A 23,045-nucleotide genomic window follows, 5' to 3' on the forward strand; every position below is an offset into this window, starting at 1 on the left:
TATATTATTACAACCAACTTTAAAATCGCGCAATGATCACCATTCAGCGATAAGGGAAATTAGAGCTCATACTGAGGCGTTCAGATAGTCGTTTTTTCTCGCGCGATCCGCGAGTGGAACAGAGGGGGGAAAATATGACTTTGGCGCGAATAGTGCCCTCCGCCACACACCGCTTGGTGGCTAGCGGAGTATATATGAAGATAAGTAGATGTAGAACTTGAAATTAAAACAATCAGTAGTTCTGCACTCATGCTGACTGCGATGCAGTGGTAAAAGTCAAACATCAGGCAAGGAATGACTTTAGCGCTCATAGACGGGTCGCAGAATAATCTGTGAACGTTTGTTTCACATACAGTTTGAGACCCCGTATCTGCGTGCAGTAATCGCTCCTGGAAATCTGTTGATGGATAAATTCCGAAACGCGTCATATGAGCAATAAAGTCATGTTTTTCCCGATGTTTGACTTCTATCATTGCGAACCAGTCAGCCTGAACGGAGAACAACTGATTGTTTTAATAATGGTCGCCTACCTCGTGCATGACCTTATGTCGCATTTATATTATTGAAATTAAAACATTATCGAAAATCTTAGAATCCTTGAGACCGGTATCTTCCCAACATCAATGTCGATAACAGCCAAGAATGGTCGAGATTCTGAATTTCCGGAATGGATGAACTGTCTATATACATAATTAAGTTCGTACGGAACCCTGGGTGCGTGGATCCCACTCGCTCCTGCGCAAATTTTATTTTTTTGAAGACGCTCCGTCTGAAGCTTTCGCCTCCACCTACCGCCTCCATCTCTGTTAAAATTGTTGGCGCACATGCGAATTTCTACCGCTTCTTTTATTACAGATTCCCAGCAAAATGATGTGTGGGAGAGGACCTTCGCATCCTCAGAGTTGATCTTATTATTCCCTTCCGTAAGGCCGTGTTTCGCTTTCGCCGGTTTTTCAGAATTTCTGTACTTGATGTGCCGTCAGCGTTGAATGTAGTCCTCGGTTATGGTGGTGATTGTCTAGCCTACGTAACTTTCACAACGTTGTAGAACACCAGGTCCTCTCAGAGTTAGGCCGCCATTACTCTCAGCCTAGAGTCAGGTCAGTAGCCCAGTACCACGAGCTGCGCGCCACAGACTTTATCTGAACCTGAAGTGACAATTTCACACGTTCAGACTTTATCTGAACCTGAAGTGATAATTTTACACGTGCCTTTTAGCGCAAAATACACGTCTATGGAGCTGGGTAAACTGCCTAAACCCGCTACCACCGCCTTGCTGCGATCAAACTAAAGTCTATATACATGCGGAAAAGGGCATATTGTGTTGTATGAATGCTTCCGATAAAAGCGGAAGCGTCCATTCACAAGTGTGCAGCTGTATACTTCACAGTTCCGCAGCCGACCGACAAAGCGATTTTTAGAAGAAAAAAGGCTGACTATGCCAATTTGGTGCAGAGAACACTGTCTTAATTGAACAGCTGTGTCTTTTTGTCATCAGAATTACAGATTATCATAACGGGAAGAAACGTGACTCAAAATTAAATGGAGTATTCTGTATGTTGTAGGCCTTATACAACATTGGAGGACGTTAAAAATAAAATAAAAACTCTGCACTCACAGTACTGCCGAGAAAGACACGTCACTGAAACCTCGAAGAGAATGGGTGCTTACAGTAAGGACGTTTACGTACCAAAGGTATAAAAGTATAGTTTTCTGACAGACTTTGATTTATTATTTGTCTGTCCACACTTAATAGTACAAACCATAAAAAACTGAAAATTTCGAATGGCACACACACACACTCTCTCTCTCTCTCTCTCTCTCTCTCTCTCTCTCTCACACACACACACACACACACACACACACATAGTCGAGAAAAATCCACAACCCAGCCAAAGTGTTTGTTAATCATGCATTTTGCGTTCTTGTGGAGATATTTCCACAGCAACTTCCCTTCTCTAACAAATACTTCTTTATATATGACCAAGAAGTGAAATACCATTTCTCATAAATTTAGGTTTAAATTTTTTTTAAACTAATGAAATATTTTCTTACAAATTTTCAGCCCCTATTCCACTCCCTTAGGGGTTCAATTTCCAGAAACACTGAAACACATGTTTTCTTATTTCTTACCAACAACTCAAATGCCAGTTGTCATAGAAGTAGCCTTAAAAATCCTTTAGTAGTTCCTTAGTAACTATGTATTTTAAAAAAACTTCCACCCATTATTTTACCCTCTTAGTGATTGAATTTCCAAAAATGCTGAAACATATATTTTTTTTTATTTTCTGACTGAGAAATCAAATACCAGCTTTCGTATTTCTAGTCTTAAAATTCCTGTAATAGCAATATTCTTTCAAAAACCCTTTCATCCCCTATTTCACGCCCTTAGGAGAGGAATTTCAGACAATCCCTTTTTAAACGATGCATACAGTATAAGATCCACACCATCTCCAAACTTCTAGCTTCTATCTTTAGCTGGGCTGGGCGATGATGAGGCAGCGAATCAGTCTGACCCTATTTCTCACCCTTAGAGGTTGAAATTCCAAAAACAGTGAAACACGAATTTTTTTCATCTCTAATCGACAAGCTAAACACCAATTTTCAAAGATTTAGCTTTAAAAATGGTTTTGCATTTTCGTAAAATGTTTCACCCCCTATTCCCCCCCCCCCCTTAGGGGTTGAATTGCCAAAAACAGTGACATGCGTATGTTTTATTTCTAACACAGGAGCCAAATATGATTTTACATAGATTTAGCTTCAAATCGTGTTCAATGAAATATTTCCGTAAGGGTTGAATTTCCAAAAACAGCGAAACAAGTATTTTTTATTTCTAACTGAGAAGCCAAATTTAAATCTTCACAGATTTAGCTTTAAAAATGCTTTCGTAATAAAATATTTTCATAAAAGCTCTCATCCCCTAGTCCATCCCCTTAGGGGTTCAATTTCCATAAACATTGGAACACATAGTTTTATATTCATAGCCGAGAAGTCAAATATTAGTGTTCATAGATGTAGCTTTAAAAATACTTTAGTAATTCTTTGAAAACGATATGTTTTCAAAAAAAGCTTTCACCCATTATTCATCCCCCCCCCCATAAGTTTAAATTTTCAAAAATGCTGAAACAATTGTTTCTTTATTTCTGACCGAGAATCAAATACCAGTTTGCATAGGTCCAGTTTCAAAATTGTTTTAATAGCAATTTCTTTAAAAAGGATAAACCTTCATCCCCTATTTCACCCCCTTAGGGTTGGAAATTCGAAAAAGCCATATGACGGCTACTGTATAAGATCCACATCTTTTCCAAATTTCACATTTCTGTCCTCAGCGGTTTGAGCTGGGTGCCGATGAGTCAGTCAGTTGGTCAGGACATTGCCTTTTATGTGTAGAGATCACCTTTGAGGATCTAAGGACGTCGTCCAGGATTAGAGAACACACATAACTGTCCTGGTCTTGAAAAGAGGCGAAGATAGTTGTCAAACACCTGCCGACCTATTGCTCTTTCTTCTTGTATTGGAAACACACTGGAACAATTAGTTAAACCACGATTGGAATGGTAGCTGTAATCGAACAACCTCAGGGCTATTTCTCTATTTAGATTTAGAAGGAAAAAGGGCACAACTGTTAATATCACTCTTTTGTCGACAGATACCCTGACAGACTTTTCGAAGAACTAAAAGACCTCAGCTATGTTCCTGCATATCAAGGGATGTTATGACAATGCAAACACAGATCTTTTGCTCCACAGGTTGACAGCTTTAGGTATCCCGGAAAAAACGGTTTATGGACTGCGATGGGTGATTTCGGGGACGAAGATTTTCATCAAGTTCCATCGCAAACTGATGGGGCTCCGCAGTCTCAAGTGGCCTTCCACAAGGAGTAACTCTCACTCCTCTGTTATACGCTGTGTACGCCACGGTCCTGGAAACAGCTCTTCCCACGTCGACAATACTTCAGTATACGCAGACGACTTTTGGTTGTATGTCCCACGCGAAAATCTGATTCCGAGCACATGCCATAGAGCTTCGAGTGATAAGTCAAACCTCGTCGTATTTTCCTAGCTTTCGTCTCCACAAATTCCTGACATAATGATCCCAGATTTTAAATGTTATCCAGTGTCATCACAGGTTCGGTTCTTGGGCCTCGTCTTTGAGTCTCGGTTGTCATGGGTCCCTCACATTAACTATGAATAAGTGGCTGTGAAAGAGCACTAAATATTATCTGATCAGTTTTCCGAGTTTGGTGGGGCTCTCGTACAACCCATTTATTGACGTTGTATAAAACCTTAATTCGATCAAGACTTGACTACGCTAGCGTGGCGTTCCACATTGGACGAAAGGACGTCCAGAGTAAATAGGACGAATTGGAGTTTAGATGTATTCTACAGTGCTTAGGCGCTATGGGTTCAACGCGGACGAAAGCTCTCTTAATCGAGGCCCAGATATGCCTTTACACATCAGAAGACAATTGCTCGTGGACAAATTTCTACTCAACAGGACGTCCTTCTTAAATTATCCTTTGCATTCCAAACTGGAGGCCCTCGGCTTCATTTACCAGAATAGAGTCTCCCCCCTCCCCCCCCCCCTGCTTTAGTGATTAGCCGTAGAACGTACGTTCACCTGTCAACAAAAATCCTCAGCGCAAGTTTGCTCCGCATTTATATCTACAATTATCAGACCTCTCCCATTAAGTGCGTATACATTTAGATGGCATGTCACTAACGGAAAATCCATTTATCTTTCGTAATATTATCTGCGTGTATAATAGAAATAGCCGGACTTTTTGTACATATGTATATACGAGGGCTATCCACAAAGTACATTATGTTTTGGAATTATAAATAAAGTATTGGAAAATTTTTTATTATATACAGATGAAAGCCACACTTAAATACTACTTTTCTACATAGTTGCCATTTAAATTAAGGCACTTATCGTAGCGATGGACGAGCTTGGAAATTCCTTCGTCGTAAAATTCGGCCGCCTGCGCCTTCAATCACGTGGTTACCTCTTCTTGAAGCTGTGCGTCGTCATCAAAACGCTGCATAGCCAACCACTTCTTCATTGCTGGGAATAAGTCGAAGTCGCTCGGGGCAGGTCGGTACTGTACGGCGGATGAGGAAACAACTCGCACTTAAAAGATTCGAGAACTTCACGAGTGGCATTTGCCGTGTGGGCCCGGGCTTTGTCGTGAATCAGCAAGATCTTTGAGCCTAACTTTCCCCTGCGCTTGTTTTGTATTGCTCTTCTGAGGTTGTGCAGAGTTTGGCAATACCTTTGAGAGTTTATTGTAGTGCCTCTTTCCAGGAAATCCACAAAAATCACACCTTTTCTGTCCCAAAAGACAGTCGCCATCATCTTCCTTGCCGACATTGTCTGCATGCATTTCTTGGGTTTTTGGGGGGAATTTGTGTGCCCCCACTGCATCGACTGCAATTTTGTCTCGCAGTTCACATGCTTAACCCATGTTTCGTCACCAGTAACGATGCGATCGAGTAATGAGTCGCCATCTTTCTCGTAAGCGTCCAAAAACGTTAACGCTGCAGCCATTCGCTGATTTTTGTGAATCTCTGTCAAGATTTTTGGTATCCATCTTGCACAAAACTTGTGGCAACCAAGCTTTTCGGTAATGATTTCGTGCAACAAACTTCGTGAAATTTGTGGAAAACTCATAGAGAGTTCCGTTATTGTGAAATTACGGTTTTCACGGACCGCGGTATCGACTTTTTCGACAAGTTCGGCAGTCACTATGCTGGGTCTTCCACTTCGCTCTTCGTCGTGAACGTTAGTTCGGCCATTTTTAAATTTTATGACCCATTGACGCACTCCACCTTCAGTGATTATGTTGTCCCCATACACTTCACAAAGCTGCCGATAGATTTCTATCGGTGTACAGTTTTTTGCAGTCAGAAACCTTATTACAGCACGCACTTCACACTTCGCGACATTTTCAATTAACGCTAACATTTCAAACTGTCACAGTAACTCAACGGAGTACAGCACGAACCTCTCACTAGCACGGCAGGATGCCGACTGAGCGGCGGAATGCCATGACACCAAGATGGCCGCGCTAGCCCCGCCCCTAACGGACACAAACGAAAACGTAATGTACTTTGTGGATAGCCCTCGTACTCGCGCTCAAAATTAAGAGAGGGAGAAAGTGCGGGATGTGCGTTTCTCTGTCCACAAACACACGTCTCAAACTGTTTCAATTGCCGAAAGAAATTTAGATTTTTTTTCTGCGAAAGCTGTAGCCATACTAGAAGCCTTAAAATGTGTCACCTCCTTTCTTGTTTCGGAGGTCCTCTTTTCATGTGATTCTATATCCGTTTTATAATCTCTAAGGCATAGGAAGCGGAATTCTAAAACGAATAACCTCGTCTTGGCAATCATTTGGCAATGCATCCAGTGTGAAACCCAAAGGCAGCCGATAGAATTCCTGTGGGTTAAATCTCACTGCAGCGTAATTCATAACGAAGAAGTCAATATTCTAGCTAAAGCAGCCACAAACTCAGCAACTTTCACCGACCTCAAACTTTCGCTCTCTGGCTGTACCGTCTGGCTGCTCCGAATGCCTTTCAGTTATGGCAAGATGACTGGAACGTATCTCAACTATTCAGAAGAAGTTATTACTCCTGCGTTCTGGTTGTTATCCCATGTAGACTTTGGTTTCGCAATGTTCGCTTACCCTGATGACTGATATCTACTCTCCGCCGTATGAGATCCAACCACAGAAAATTTCCGATGCACCTCCACCGCATTGGAATTACTCCAACCTCGCTCTGTGAGTGTAATAACACTGCAATAGGTGACATCAGTCACATACTCTTTGCAAGTGGAAAGAGGCAATCTGTTTTACGATAGTTAAGTCGTCTGAAAGTAGAGTTCCCTACGAGTGCCAGAGTTCTACTCTCTTCTCAGTTTTTACAAGGTGCCATAACATGTTTGTGATGACAACACACCAATGGCAACTATGTTAACTGTTATGTTAACACATATTTTAGATGTGTAGGTATTTTAATTTAGGCTCTCAAACAGTTGCATTTCTAGTGCTCCTACTTTTAGTTTTATATATCAACTTGTGGTGCAGTGTAAAACTGATACACAGCATGTTCATCACCTCTATATACATAAATTATTTGGCGGACAGGATGGGCAGAAATCTGCGGCTGTTTGCTGATGACGCCGTGGTATACGGTAAGGTGTCGAAGTTGAGTGGCTGTAGGAAGATACAAGACGACTGAGAGAAAAATTCTTTTTGGTGTGATGAATGACAACTGGCCCTCTATGTAAAAAACCGTAAGTTAATGCGGATGAGTAGGAAGATCCAACGTGTAACGTTTGAGTACAGTATTACCATTGTCCCGTTTGACACAGTCAAGTTGTAACGTAGCAAGTTATAACTGAATAACATTTATTGCAGTACAGCACGCAGCCGTGTATCACGGTGGCTGCAGTATGGTGTCTTCGATATGACTCACAGCGTAGCTGACGCCACTGTCCGTGGAGAACGATCTCAAGCAACGCCTAGTAGGAACGTAAATTCGTACCCCCTACGAATCTAAATAAACCGTAGTAATTATCAACCGATTTTGTTCAAACTTGGTATACGATCTTTTGTTATTAAGAAAAGAAACCTGTCAAAATTTCAGATTTTTATCTATTATAGTTTCGGAGGTTGGGAAAATTACGTAAATGTCCAAAAACCGACACTTATATTTCAAAACTCAGTTAAGAACAATAGCAGTTTGTCGTTTATTATCATCTAAAGTCATAACAAAGTTTTCAATATATAAAATTACTTAACTGGAATTTTTCTTTTCAAAACTTTAATTACTCTGCATTTCATAGTGTAAAAATTATCCAAAATTATTATCTGCGTATTATTTTGTTGCGTGTATACACGGGAATGAATGTGAGAGTGTCTGTGGGACTTACGAAAAAACTTAATACTATTTTATGTAAAAACTTACGAAATTGAATCGTGGGAAAATTGTGGTGTAACCACGAAGCTGATGACGTATGTCGATGTGTGCTTGCTTTTGTAAGAGAGGAGCCAGAACAGAAGTCGGAAGTGGAATAAATTTCTAAATTAATTTAAAGATTATTTTACATTTCTATCTATTTTATTAAAAATTATATTACAACCGCATTGGAATGACGTAAATGATTTTCTGATTAGTGATTGGCTCAGGCATGTTTCCCCGCGAGAATGATCTAGCAGGATCTTTCTGATTGGTCATTCAAACCATTAGCCAATCAGAATTAAGCTGTTCCCACGCGCAGGAAGTTAGATAGGCATAGAGTGGGGTGGCATCGAGAGAGTCGCTCGCCAACCTTCGTACGTGTAACATCATGCTAAATGTCGCCGAGAAAATAACTTGTAAAATTAAGACCTGTTGAGTTCATTGCTGATAGGAAGTGTCGTGACTTAGGCAGCTCAAGTTACGAACTATTTTGAGGACAATTCAATTAATTAATTGATGTGTTATGAGAGTGTGATATTTTGGTCTTAGTGAAATTCCGTGTGGCATATTCCATATACTTTATGGAATACTTTGGCGAGCACTTCCAACTTTGAAGACCACTGATACGACCGAAGTTTCAACTCGCTATAGTAGTGGGTCAGTAACTGTCAGAACGAACATTAATCGGGTTGGACTGGTAGGTATTCTGGGTGATTTTTTTTCGTGTGAGAACATTTTGTACAGACTTTGAGATGGGAATAGTAGAGCCGTTAAAAATAGTAAATTCAGACTTGATGGAAAATTTATGTGCTTCCTTAAGAATGAAAACCAGTTTACTAAAATTTCCGAAGACTTACCACAGGTAAACTGCATTTACCCACCACCCAAAATTTGTTAAAATGAACATACAGGAACTGATTCGCAGCTTGAGTTACGCGGCCTCTGTGTGGTAGGTATTAGGTCGTGGTTTCATTAACGCTGCTTTGCACGGTCGACTTCGGTTTACTGGGAGAATTTTAGGAAAGAGTGGTTCACCTGTAAAGAAGGCCGCATATAGGACGCTGGTGCGACCTATTCTTGAGCACTGCTCGAGTGTTTGGGATCCGTGACACGTTGGATTGAAGGAAGACATCGAAGCAATTCAGAGGCGGGCTGCTGTATTTGTTACCGCTAGGGTCGAACAACACGTAAGTGTTACGGAGATGCTTCGGGTACTCTAATGGGAATCTCTGGAGGGAAGGTGCCGTTCTTTTCGAGGAATACAATTGAGAAAATTCAGAGAATCGCCATTTGAAGCTGGCTGCCGAACGATTCTGCTGCCGCCAACATACACTGCGCTTAAGGACCACGAGGATAAGATACGAGAAATTAAGACTCATACGGAGACACACAGACGTTTGTTTTTCTCTCTCTCCATTTGCGAGTGGAACAGCGAAGGAAATGGCAAGCGGTGGTGCAGCGTACCCTCCGCCACGCACCATACGTTGGGTTGCGGAGTATCTACGTAGATTTAGATGTTTGTTAAACGTATACATGTATCTTTATTTACATTTTTGCCACTACAACAATGTTAATCGTAAAAGTTGTTATACTCGTACCACTGTTATGTCATATGTTATGTCATATGGGTTGTGCTAAATGTCTCTTATTTGACATTTAGCTGGCTAAATGGCCGTTAGCTGCCAGAAACCACATAAATGAATAACTAGGTTACGGTGGCTGCAGCCAAAAACGAATGACTACCGGCCCAAGTCTCCGAAGTCTAGCGACTTGCACCATTACAGGACTAGGGAGGTGACCGGCCAACTTCTTTTAACACACTGTAAATGGAAGCTAAAGAGCCCCCCCTCCCCCTTACCACACACTAGCGACGGATCGCAGCTATTCGTGGCATACGATATCGCCTGAAATCGGTCGCTCGCTTCGACATCCCACACGCGAGCAATCTGGCAGGCAGTTTCAGTCAGTGTTGTGAATGTCACTGTGTCGAAAGTTCGACTATGGAAAATGAACTCCTGTGTTTAGCAGCAACTGAAGTTCATTACCGAAATCAAGAATACTTGCAAAACATAGATTTAAAATAAACGAGAATTATAATTTATTAAGCTCATTTTGAAACGCTTTTGTTGGGAACTGTAGATTACTTTGCAGAATGTGTTGCATTTTACACTAACGCCAAATGGATTTGCGTACATCTTTCCAGTGCGTGTGTCAACACAATTCGTTTTACGTTTATTAGTTCTCAGTTCCTTTTTTATTCATTATTCTTATAGTATACTGCAAACGTTTACGCAGCGTACTAGATGTGTCAATAGAGATGTCAATAGCAGCCCTACTGATTACCTTAACCCTTGTTAAAAATTGTATGAACGAGAATTAGATAATATGAAATGATAAGGGACTTGAGAACAACTACTACTATAAATACAGTGAAGAGCCAAAGAAACTGGTACACCTGCCTACTATTGTGTAGGGCCCCCTCGAGGACGCAAAAGTATCGTCACACGACGTGACATGGACTCGACTACTGTCGGAGATAGTGCAGGAGGGAACTGACATCATGAATCCTGTAGGGCTGTCCACAAATTCATAAGAGTACAAAGGGAGTGGAGATCTCTTCTGAACAGCATAATGTTCATGTCTCGAGAGTATGGTGGCCAGCATAATGTTCATGTCTCGAGAGTATGGTGGCCAGCGGGAGTGTTTAAAGTCAGAAGAGTGTCCCGGAGCCACTCCGTAACAAGTGTAGAGGTGTGGGGTGTAGCATTGTCTTGTTGCAATTGCCCAAGTACGTCGGAATGCGAAAAGGACATGAATAGATGCCCGTGATCAGACAGGATTCTTACGTACGTGTCAGTTGTTAGAGTCGTATCTACATGTACCAGGGGTCCCACATCGCTCCAACTAGGCACGCCCTTCAGCATTACAGAACCTCCACCAGCTCGAACAGTTCCCTGCTGGATCCATGAACTTATAAGGTTGTTTCTACACCTGTGCACGTCCATCCGCTCGATGCAATTTGAAACGAGACTCATCCGATCAGGCAACATGTTTCCAATCATCGACAGTCCAATATCGGTATTGACAGGCCCAGGCGAGGCGTAAAGCTTTGTGTCGTGCAGTCATCAAGGGTACACATGTGGACCTTCGGCTCCGAAAGCCCATATCTATGATATTTCGTCGAATGGTTCGCACGCTGACACTTGTGGCCCAGCATTGAAATCTGCATCAACGTGAGGAAGAGTTGCACTTCTGTCACATTGAACGATTCTCTTCACTTGTCGTTGGTCCCGTTCTTGCAGGATCTTTTCCTGGCCACAACGAAGTAGGGGATTTGATGTTTTACCGGATTCCTGATATTCACGGTACACTCATGAAATGGTCATACTGGAAAATCTCGACTTCATCGCTACCTCGGAGATTCTGTATCCCATCGCTCGTCCGCCGAATCTAATAACACGTTCAAACTCACTGAAATCATAATAACCCGCTATTGCAGCAGCAGTAACCGATGTAACAACTGCACCAGACACTTGTCTTATACAGGGTGATACAAAAAGGTATGGCCAAACTTTCAGGAAACATTCCTCACACACAAAGAAAGAAAATATGTTATGTGGACATGTGTCCGGAAACGCTTACTTTCCATGGTAGAGCTCATTTTATTACTTCTCTTCAAATCACATTAATCATGGAATGGAAACACACGGCAACAGAACGTACCAGCGTGACTTCAAACACTTTGTTACAGGAAATGTTCAAAATGTCCTCCGTTAGCGAGGATGCATGCATCCACCCTCCGTCACATGGAATCCCTGATGCGCTGATGCAGCCCTGGAGAACGGCGTATTGTATCACAGCCGTCCACAATACGAGCACGAAGAGTCTCTACATTTGGAACCGGGGTTGCGTAGACAAGAGCTTTAAAATGCCCCCATAAATGAAAGTCAAGAGGGTTGAGGTCAGGAGAGCGTGGAGGCCACGGAATTGGTCTGCCTCTACCAATCCATCGGTCACCGAATCTGTTGTTGAGAAGCGTACGAACACTTCCTGAAATGTGCAGAAGCTCCATCGTGCATGAACCACATGTTGTGTCGTACTTGTAAAGGCACATGTTCTAGCAGCACAGGTAGAGTATCCCGTATGAAATCATGTTAACGTGCTCCATTGAGCGTAGGTGGAAGAACATGGGGCCCAATCAAGACATCACCAACAATGCCTGCCCAAACGTTCACAGAAAATCTGTGTTGATGACGTGATTGCACAATTGCGTGCGGATTCTCGTCAGCCCACACATGTTGATTGTGAAAATTTAAAATTTGATCACGTTGGAATGAAGCCCCATCCGTAAAGAGAACATTTGCACTGAAGTGAGGATTGACACATTGTCGGATGAACCATTCGCAGAAGTATACCCGTGGAGGCCAATCAGCTGCTGATTAACGTTACCTTGTACAGCAGCAACTTCTCTGACGCTGACATTAGGGTTATCGTCAATTGCACGAAGAATTGCCTCGTCCATTGCAGGTGTCCTCGTCGTTCTAGGTCTTCCCCAGTCGCGAGTCATTGGCTGGAATGTTCCGTGTTCTCTACGACGCCGATCAATTGCTTCGAACGTCTTCCTGTCGGGACACCTTCGTTCTGGAAATCTGTCTCGATACAAACGTACCGCGCCACGGCTATTGCCCCGTGCTAATCCATACATCAAATGGGCATCTGCCAACTCCGCATTTGTAAACATTGCACTGACTGCAAAACCACGTTCGTGATGAACACTAACCTGTTGATGCTAAGTACTGATATGCTTGATGCTAGTACTGTAGAGCATTGAGTCGCATGTCAACACTAGCACCGAACTCAACATTACCTTCCTTCAATTGGGCCAAGTGGCGGTGAATCGAGGAAGTACAGTACATACTGACGCAACTGAAATGAGCTCTAACATGGAAATTAAGCGTTCCCGGACACATGTCCACATAACATCTTTTCTTTATTTGTGTGTGAGGAATGTTTCCTGAAAGTTTGGTCGTACCTTTTTGTAACACCCTGTATAAGCGTTGCCGACCGCAGCGCCGTATTCTGCCTATTTACATATCTCTGCATTTGAATATGCATGCCGATACCAGTTTCTTTGGCGCTTCAGTGTAGATTCGTCCTGAACATTTAAATTAAAATGTCCTCTTAACATTACACTGCGGTAGGTATGAGGGTGAGTCAAATGAAAACCTTAAATTTGTAATAAAAAAATGGAAATTTCGCGCCGTTATCCTGTAAGTTGGTAAGAGCGCTACAAACAGCGTGCAGAATGGCCTGTAGGTGGCAGCATAGTGCAGATGCGCCCATACTGTCGCAGTATCAGTATAAAGATGGCCACCCACTTGCGACTTGCACCAGGGAAGAACAGCGTTCTGTTATTCGTTTTTGCGTAGTGAAGGTGTGAAACCTATTGAAATTGAAGGTTCAGTACGGTGATGAATGTATGTCACAGCAACAAGTCTACGAATGAAGTAGGTAGTTTGCAAATGGTGTGACTTCAGTGGAAGATGCTCCTCGTCCATGTCAGGCCCAACGAGTTGTGACTCCACAGAACATTGCAGCAGTTGAAGCTATAGTGAAGGTAAACCACCGAGTGACACTGAATGACATTGCAGCATGTTTACAGATCAGTCATGGGGTAGCACACCACACTGTGCATGATGTGATCCACTTTCACAAAGTGTCTGCAAGATGGGTGCCAGGGCAGCTGACTCCTGAAATGAGAGAACGACGTGTTGATGCTTGTGAAGAACTTCAAAAAAATGGTTCAAATGGCTCTGAGCACTATGGGACTCAACTGCTGAGGTCATTAGTCCCCTAGAACTTAGAACTAGTTAAACCTAACTAACCTAAGGACATCACAAACATCCATGCCCGAGGCAGGATTCGAACCTGCGACCGTAGCGGTCCTGCGGTTCCAGACTGCAGCGCCTTTAACCGCACGGCCACTTCGGCCGGCTGTGAAGAACTTCTTCGGCGCTTTGAACAAGAAGGTGATGGCTTCCTTGCAAGAATCGTTACTGGGGACGAAACCTGGGTTCACTTCCACCAACCAGAAACGAAGAGAGCGAGCAAGGAATAGCGCCATTCCTCATGACCAAAACCAAAGAAGTTTCGAACCGAACCATCAGCACGGAAGGTTATGCTGACTCTCTTTTGGGACGAAAAAGGCGTCATTTTGGAGCATTACATGCCTAGAGGGACCATTGTCACCAGTGCATCATACATTGATCTCCTAAAAAATCATCTACGGCCTGCAATCAAATCAAAGCGACGTGGATTTCTGTCAGAAGGTGTCCTTTTGCAACATGACAATGCAAGGCCCCCTCACTGCCCGTACAACAGCTGCAACAATCACAGACCTGCATTTTGAGTGTCTTCCTCATCCACCATACTCACCAGACCTTGCCCCAAGTAATTTCCATATGTTCGGACCACTCAAAGACTCAATGGGAGGAAAGAAGTTCCGTTCTGATGAAGAGGTACGCCACGCGGTGCGTGTGTGGTTGCGTGGACTACCAAAAGATTTTTTTTCTAAAGAAATTTATACACTTTGTGGGCGCTGGAGGACTTGCATTGAGCGTGGGGAAGATTATGTTGCAAAATGATACAGCTTTGTACCACTTATGAACAATAAATAATATTTAAAAAAATATTTAAGGTTTTCATTCGACTCTCCCTCGTATGTAATGTATCAATTTGTTTAGAAGTGGAAAACTTTTAATAATTGCTATAGTTCGCTCATAAATATATTAAAATCATAAGATGGAGTCCTCTGCATCGTGACTAGGAACTTCTCATCGTTCTACTGCCATGGCTCAAGCTTCAAAACGCTGAGCACAGCAAAATCGGAGGGTGAATTTGGATTACTTCTTAATACAAATAGTAACTTCGGCTCCCACTTTACTTCTCAGCGCAGTTCGTGATCCCTGGAAACTATAAATTGTACTCAACGTGGGCAAAGTGAAACGAAACACAACTGCACAGCCACGCTTAATAACTAGAGAGACGGGTCGCAGCCATATTGTCAACGCCTCTGCTAATCAGCCAGGCAGCCGTTTTCGTACACGAATCGCATGCGATCCATCAGATAGCCTGGGATTTCCACGTGACTAGCGATCAGCGACCGATCGCTGCGTTTTCCCCACAAGCGTGCTATTTACGGAGCGATCGGTCGCCCATGCTGCGGATCGCTGCGATCCGACTCTCGCTTATGGGCCCCTTCGGCTGTGGTCATATTTGCACCGATATCGGTGCAGTCCGCCGACGACCGACATCGTCCGAAGACAGCCGATCTTTTCAAATCTGTGTGCCACTAAGTGCGCAGTCGCAATGTAGCCGTTCTCATCGCCCGAACGTACAGATTTCGGACAACAATCGGTGGAATTCAAATCAGTTTTTTTTCGGTCACAATGGCCTACACGACATGAAACATGGTCTGTGGGAAATTGATAAGTTTAGTGAAAGGAGTAGCATGTGGTATCCTGAGGATGAAAAATATATGCTCGGAATCTATGGACTGAAATCACAGGTTTATCGGAAACCACAAGTAGGTAAGATCTTTATCGGAAATTTTAAGTGTGGATTGTAACCTCGAATAATAATTTGTTCAAGTGACAAGGCTGGTGTATTTTATGATTTCAGTTACTGTAGTTGATCTTTTTGGGTTGTGGTAGGGGGACATTAGCTGTCCTCAAATTACTCTTACTGCTTACTGGCGTTTTTATGGGAGTAGGTTGGTTGTTCTGTTGCATAAGGTAGTTTGCAAATGTGATGCATGTATTTTTTTTTCCACTTTCCAGTGCTTTAAGTTTCAGAGTATCCTATTCCAGACTTTGTCTTTCACATGTATGCTGAATGACAGTCATTGAGAGTTATCTGGTGTATGTGTGCACAACTTCAAGGAATTACATCTTTCCATTGATTAGGCCTAACCACGTTTTGAAAACTACAGTTGCAAAGTTTTTGTGTGATGTGTTGGATGTTACTTACCATGCCCTAAATGCTACTTTACGAGGCTAATATTTTCACTCTTGCGCCACAAATACTACGAAATCTTTTATTTATTCTAGATGCCATAAAACCCACTGTAATAGGGTTGATTTTCTTTATTAAAAGCTAGACCGAATTTGAAGTAATACTGCCACAAGAAATCTTGCTACGTCTTTTCTCAAGTCCAAGTCTTCAAAGGGCAGCGTAGTTTCCAGTACTAGAATCTGGTTATCTGAATATACCTACTGCCAGTATTGTATTAATATTCACCGTTTGTAGAGTAAAGTGAGCTGCTGCGAAATCACAAATATACTTTTAATTAATTAAATAATACTTGCTTACTTACACACAACTTTTATCCATAAATTATGTAATAGAAACATCTACTTTCACCACGTTAATTAACCATTATGTGCTCATAACCTCATTGGCAAAATCTTTATACACCGTAGTCGCCGCTGTAGCATAATAAAGCATACTCTGAACAACGTGTTTGAAGAGAACAGTAGTGCAAGGAATCATTGAAACTACAAGCACTGAAGCGCCAAAGAAACTGGTAAACATGAAATGAAATGATCGTATGGCATTGTTGGCCGAGAGGCCCCATTCGGTGGAGTACGGCCACCTTAATGCAAGTCCTTTTTAGGTGACGCCACATCAGCGACTTGCGAGCCAATGATGATGAAATGATGATGAAGGACACACAACACCTAGTCCCCCGCCGAGAATCGAACCCCGGCCCCCAGCGTGGTAGGCGGAAACGCTGCCGCTACGCGGACTCTGGTAAACAGACAGAATACGGCGCTGCGATCGGCAACGCCTATATAAGACGACAAGTGCCTGGAGCACTTGTTAAATCGGTTACTGCTGCTACAATGGCAGGTTATCAAGATTTAAGTGAGTTTGAACGTGGTGTTATAGTCTGTGCATGAGTGATGGGACACAGTATCTCCGAAGTAGCGGTGAAGTGGGGATTTTCCCGTACGACGAGTATACCGTGAATATCAGGAATCCGGTAAAACATCAAATTCCCTAGTTCGCTGTGGCCGGGAAAAGATCCTGCAAGAACGGGACCAACGACAAGTGAAGAGAATCGTTCAATGTGACAGAAGTGCAACTCTTCCGCACGTTGATGCAGATTTCAATGCTGGGCCACAAGTGTCAGCGTGCGAACCATTCGACGAAATATCATAGATAGGGGCTTTCGGAGCCGAAGGTCCACATGTGTACCCTTGATGACTGCACGACACAAAGCTTTACGCCTCACTTGGTCCCGTCAACACCGACATTGGATTGTCGATAACTGGAAATATGTTGCCTGATCGGACGAGCCTCGTTTCAAATTGTATCGAGCGGATGTACGTGTACGGGTATGGAGACAACTTCATGAATCTGGACGTTGCATGTTAGCAGGGGACGGTTAAAGTTGGTGGAGGCTCTGTAATGGTGTGGGGTGTGTGCAGTTGGAGTGATATGTAACTCCTGATACGTCTAGATACGACTCTGACAGTTAAGAGGTACGTAGGCATCCTGTCTGATCACCTGCATCCATTCATGTCCATTGTGCATTCTGACGGACGTGGGCAATTCCAGCAGAACAATGCGACACTCCACACGTCTAGAATTGCTACTGAGCGGCTCCAGGAACACCCTTCTGGGTTTAAACACTTCCGCTGGCCACCAAACTTCCCAGATATGAACATCATTGAGCGTATCTGTGATGCCTCGCAACGTGGTTTTCAGAAGAGACGTCCATCCCTCGCACTCTTACAGATTTATGGACAGCCCTGGATGATTCGAGGTGTCAATTCCCTCCAGCGGTACTTCAGACATTAGTCGAGTCAATGCCACGTCCTGTTGCGGCATTTCTGCGTGCTCGCGGGGGCCCTACGCGATATTAGGCAGATGTACCAGTTTCTTTGGACCTTCAGTGCAGTTTCCGAACAGCGAACGAGAGAATATGAAAATCTTGCCCGTGGTCTTCCAAGACGTTGCGGGTTGCATAAAACCCATAGGTAGGGGCAGCTGAATTACTACTAATTTCACCATGTAAATTAACCTTTATGTACTCAAAAACTCATTGGCAAAACCTTTGCACGCCGAAGTCGCCACTATAGTATAATAAGCCATACTCTGTACAAAGTGTTTGGAGAGATCCTTAGTGAGGTGTATCATTGAAACAACGTATTTTCGTTATGCATGGGTGTTTCGTAAAAGTTATTTGGGGACCCAATAATTGAAGACAGAGTCTAGAGTATTTGAAACGTTTATCAAAACTAGACATGATTGTCTTAATGGGATTTCCACGATCGTTCATTAAATAAAAATATGGAATTTCAGTCTTTGATCGCTATTTTTTATTTTCAATGATCGGTTTCAGGCTAGCTGCCCATTTTCAGATCATATATTGCAGTTACAGAGTAACTTGTCAGTACAGAACTGTCGGTTCGTTGTCATAGTTCTGTACTGACAAGTTACTCTGTAACTGCAATATATGATCTGAAAATGGGCAGCTAGCCTGAAACCGATCATTGAAAATACAAAATAGCGATCAAAGACTGAAATGCCATATTTTTATTTGAAACGTTCTTTTCGAGGCAGGTATAGCTCATTTGACATGTTTTTAATACCAAACACCGCATCACAGCACTCGTCTCCAAGCACAGAGGCATCGTGATAGCTGTCTCACCCATGGAGTTAAATTCTAACCTACTAGATTCTAACCTGACCTACTCGACCCCGCCGAAACCTGACGAATGAGATTGGACGCACCGTGACCGAGGTGTCATCGGGAGACGTGTGGCGACGGCGTCTGACGACCGTTGTGGCAGCCGCTGTGAACGCCGCCTTAGTGGTCTCTGTGGTCACTGCGTGTTGCAGCGCGCTCGTGCGGCCCGCCCGCGGACACCCAGCACGGCTGGCACGCCGGCGAGTGCTACACGTTCGGCTGCCGCGTCACCTACCACTGCGCAGAGGGCTTCGAGCTGGTCGGCCGCCCGGACCGCTTCTGCCAGGCCGACGGCACGTGGAGCCCGCGGGAGCTGCCCGCCTGCGTGCGTAAGTTGCGCTCTGCTCCCTGTTCACTTCTCTCTCTCTCTCTCTCTCTCTCTCTCTCTCTCTCTGTGTGTGTGTGTGTGTGTGTGTGCGTGTGTGTGTCTGTCTGTCTGTTTCAGTCATCTACCTATTGCATGCATCATCCGGGGGGGGTGGGGGGCATTCAGTAAGCAATGCAGCATATTTTTATTCATTTTCAGGATTCCAATACGCCATAAAAACAAAACCCTATTTCTCATTAGGGGAGGCTGCTACGTTGGGATTACAGATTTACTTCAAACTTTGTACATCTTTAGTAGACCATTAAAACAACAGAATGTGCATACAGCAAGGTCCACTACTCTGTCAATTCCGGGAAAGTCGCGAAAGTAGTTTTACGCATCTTTCATTTAACTCACGTATCTGTGCGAAGGTTTCAGCCGCAAGAAGTCGCGGTCAAGCGGTCAGTGTTCGCGCTATACAAGAAGGCTGTGGACTAGACGACAGTGCGAATCCCGCTTACTTTTATTTTTTAATCTTTATTTTTTCATCACTGGTCACTTTATTTAATTTATATGACGTGAGAGGTAATATAATGAAGAAAACTCATGGGTATTTGCATTAAGTATTTGCAATGACTTTCAGTTTGTGTTTTCCATGTCTGTATGACAAATACTATCCTGCAACGTGTGATATCGAGCGCACATTCGACGAGTAATTCTACATTACTCTCGTGGTCTGCCACATTGTGACTTACTATTTTACTGATTGTAAATAACGCCATTCGCATCATTATTTATCAAGGTTTGACTTGAGCTTTCCAAGCCTGTCTCTCATCCTTGAAAATATAAATGCAAGTTCAGATGGTTCAAATGGCTCTGAGCACTATGGGACTTAACTTCTGAGGTCATCAGTACTCTACAACTTAGAGCTACTTAAACCTAACTAACCTAAGGACATCACACACATCCCTGCCCGAGTCAGGATTCGAACCTGCGACCGTAGCGGTCGCGCGGTTCCGGACTGAAGCGCCTAGAACCGCTCGGCCACACCGGCCAGCGGAAATGAGACACTTAAAGTAGTAGATGAGTCTTGCTATTTCGGGAGAAAAATAACTGATGATGGTCGAAGTAGAGACGATATAAAATATAGACTGGCAATGGCAAGGGAAGCGTTTCTGAAGAAGAGAAATTTGTTAACATCGAGTACAGATTTGAGTGTCAGGAAGTCGTTTCTGAAAGTATTTATATGGAGTGTAGCCATGTATGGAAGTGAAAGATGGACGATAAATAGTTTGGACAAGAACAGGATAGAAGCTTTCAAAATATGGTGCTACAGAAGAATGCTGAAGATTAGATGAGTAGATCACATAACTAATGAGGAGGTATTGAATAGAATTGGGGAGAAGAGAAGTTTGTGGCACAACTTGGGATCGGTTGGTAGGACATGTTCTGAGGCATCAAGGGGTCACCAATTTAGTATTGGAGGCCAGCGTGGAGGGAAAAAATCGTAGAGGGAGACCAAGAGATGAATACACTAAGCAGATTCAGAAGGACGTAGGTTGCAGTGGGTACTGGGAGAGGAAGAAGCTTGCACAGGATAGAGTAGCATGGAGAGCTGCATCAAACCAGTCTCTGGGCTGAAGACCACAACAACAACAGCATATCTTCTCAGCGGAAAATATGCAATACGCAGACCATTTACATTGTGATTTCTTAAGGTCCTTTTTTCCTTTCACGCAGTGTTTTACACTTCACTAACATCTATATCTCCATAAATACCTGTGTACAAGATATTCTAGAGTGGACACCACATGTTATACTCATTACACATTACACACTTCTGTGCAACAAACTGTGTTTTTCCTCAGTGACGACTGATCCTTGAATATGAATCCGTAACACATTATTCGGTAGAAACAGGAAAAGTAAGTCAATTTTTCTAATTTTTCATCTCCAAAATAGAATATTATCCGCAACGCGAAAGTTACTGAGCTCGCACGTATAAGATCTGTAACCTGTGACTGTTAGGGATGGCGAAAACCGACAAGATAAAACATATACCGCTACTTTAGTTCCGAATAGCTGGCGTTTATCGGTATGTCTTTGGTCTCAGTGAAACGTCCCCTTTTAACAATTTTTTACAACTGTGCTTAACCTGACACACAATATTTTTTTTTTTTTTAGCGCAACGCAATCTGACTTTCAAAATCTCTAGAAGAGAATGGCCCTGACTAACATTAAACTATCTCTTTCACAAATCACTTACCTCACAAAAATCTTCGCTGCTCAAGCTACTGCAATACAGCGAGCGCCACTACTGCCAGCTAAATAAAAGATTCAAACTATGGAAGGCACTAACTACTGATAGGGATAGTTAGCAAATGAAAGATATTAATAGAGAACAAACAATGTATTTACCTTGATATCATGACAAATTACAAAACTGCGCCATCTCTCTCCCCACATCCACCACTGCTGGCGGCACACCTCCAACTGCCCAACGCTACGCGCTGTTCACAGCCAGCTGCCTAACACTACAATGGTTGAGTATTACAACAATGCAAAGCAGCCACAGACTGCACACGGCACAGCCGGTGATTTTCATACAGAGGTGGCGTTACTAATAAAAAAACCTAAACAGCCTACTTACATAGCCCCCATGCTCCCCACAAAAAATTTTACAAATTTTGTTGGGCACTGGCCAATACATATTTGTTAAAATTTTTCATAATCGTAATTACAATAACAAAGAAATCAAATGCATACACTTATTGATACAATGTTGGTCAAAAGCTAAAATTTTCTCACAGTCCATAAAGACAGTCCTAATCGTTCATCACAGTAAAATATCAGTGTTTTTCTCAAAGTCTGAGCAGTAAAAGACAATGCTCATAGACGTAGTGGATTTCCATGCAGTCTTGAAGAAGTAGTGTTGCCCTTCCAACGGAAAGACAGTGCTGACTCTTGACATGCTGACAGGTAATGGGCGACAACTGAGCAAACCCACAGCCGAGTCATTCGACGTTTTGAAGAGTATCGTTTGGTAGGTCATCACAGAGCAGACCCACTGTAGTCCTGGTAGAGATTACGGTATTGGTGGGCCACCAGAGGCGCAGACCCACTGCAGTCCTTGTAGAAATAATGGTACTGGTGAGTCAGCAAAGACGCAGACCCACTGCAGTCCTTGTAGAGATAATGGTACTGGTGAGTCAGCAAAGACGCAGACCCACTGTAGTCCTTGTAGAGACGGCCAGCAGCCATCTGTTGCGACTGTGCAGGTGCACAATCACCATCGAAGAGTCTTGCGGATAATGTAGCAAGTCCATAACCACCACTTGTGCACTCACAAAGTTTTTGGAATTGTCCTCAGATCCAGCAATGCTGTTATCCAGTCCCTTGCTGAATTATTAACACACGTGCAAACACTAACAGTCCCTACTTCTCACATATTGTCCATATACTATGACCAATAGAAACGTGTGCAGTGAAATGTAACTTACAAGTTACTTAATTTGATGACCTGGTGTCAATTACAATTTTATAACATAAGAACACAATAACAAAGGTACAAAACACATCATTCAAGAACATAACAATACAAATAACAGTTGCGGTAATAGGGGCTTTACAAAAGAATAGAAATAAACATATACATCAGTGTTACAGGAATTATGACATAATTTCATACATAAAAGATCAGAATAACTTTTGAAACATCAACTTCACACCTAAGCATTAACACAGAACAGATAAATGTCTAATCATCTTTACAAAGTAAATAACATATTATCAATGCAAATTATATTTGAGGATCACAGTATTCCTCATCATAGTGAATGTAGCTTAGTATTAGAAGAAGAAAAAATTCTATGAAACTACACAAAGACAGGAAGAAAACAAATACACAAGGGTACACAAACACATAGTGGGATAACACAATGGAAAGGACAGGGTTCGTTTTCAGTGTAACTTTTGGTACTGCAGTCCAACCCAAAACTTCATTCCATAGATCTTT

The 23,045-nt window shown here is 42.8% G+C and overlaps 1 protein-coding gene across 1 annotated transcript in view; it reads left to right on the forward strand.

Moving 5' to 3' along the window:
• The window catches only part of LOC126195511 (sushi, von Willebrand factor type A, EGF and pentraxin domain-containing protein 1-like), a 436,314-nt gene that overhangs the window by 116,919 nt on the left and 296,350 nt on the right, over positions 1 to 23,045 (forward strand). Inside the window, exon 2 of the mRNA XM_049934138.1 lies at positions 18,876 to 19,052. Coding sequence (XP_049790095.1) covers positions 18,876 to 19,052 — 177 coding nt within the window. The remainder of the gene's footprint in view (positions 1 to 18,875; positions 19,053 to 23,045) is intronic.

This window comes from Schistocerca nitens, chromosome 7 (genome assembly GCF_023898315.1).
Source record: "Schistocerca nitens isolate TAMUIC-IGC-003100 chromosome 7, iqSchNite1.1, whole genome shotgun sequence".
NCBI classification, from domain to species: Eukaryota; Metazoa; Arthropoda; class Insecta; order Orthoptera; family Acrididae; genus Schistocerca; species Schistocerca nitens.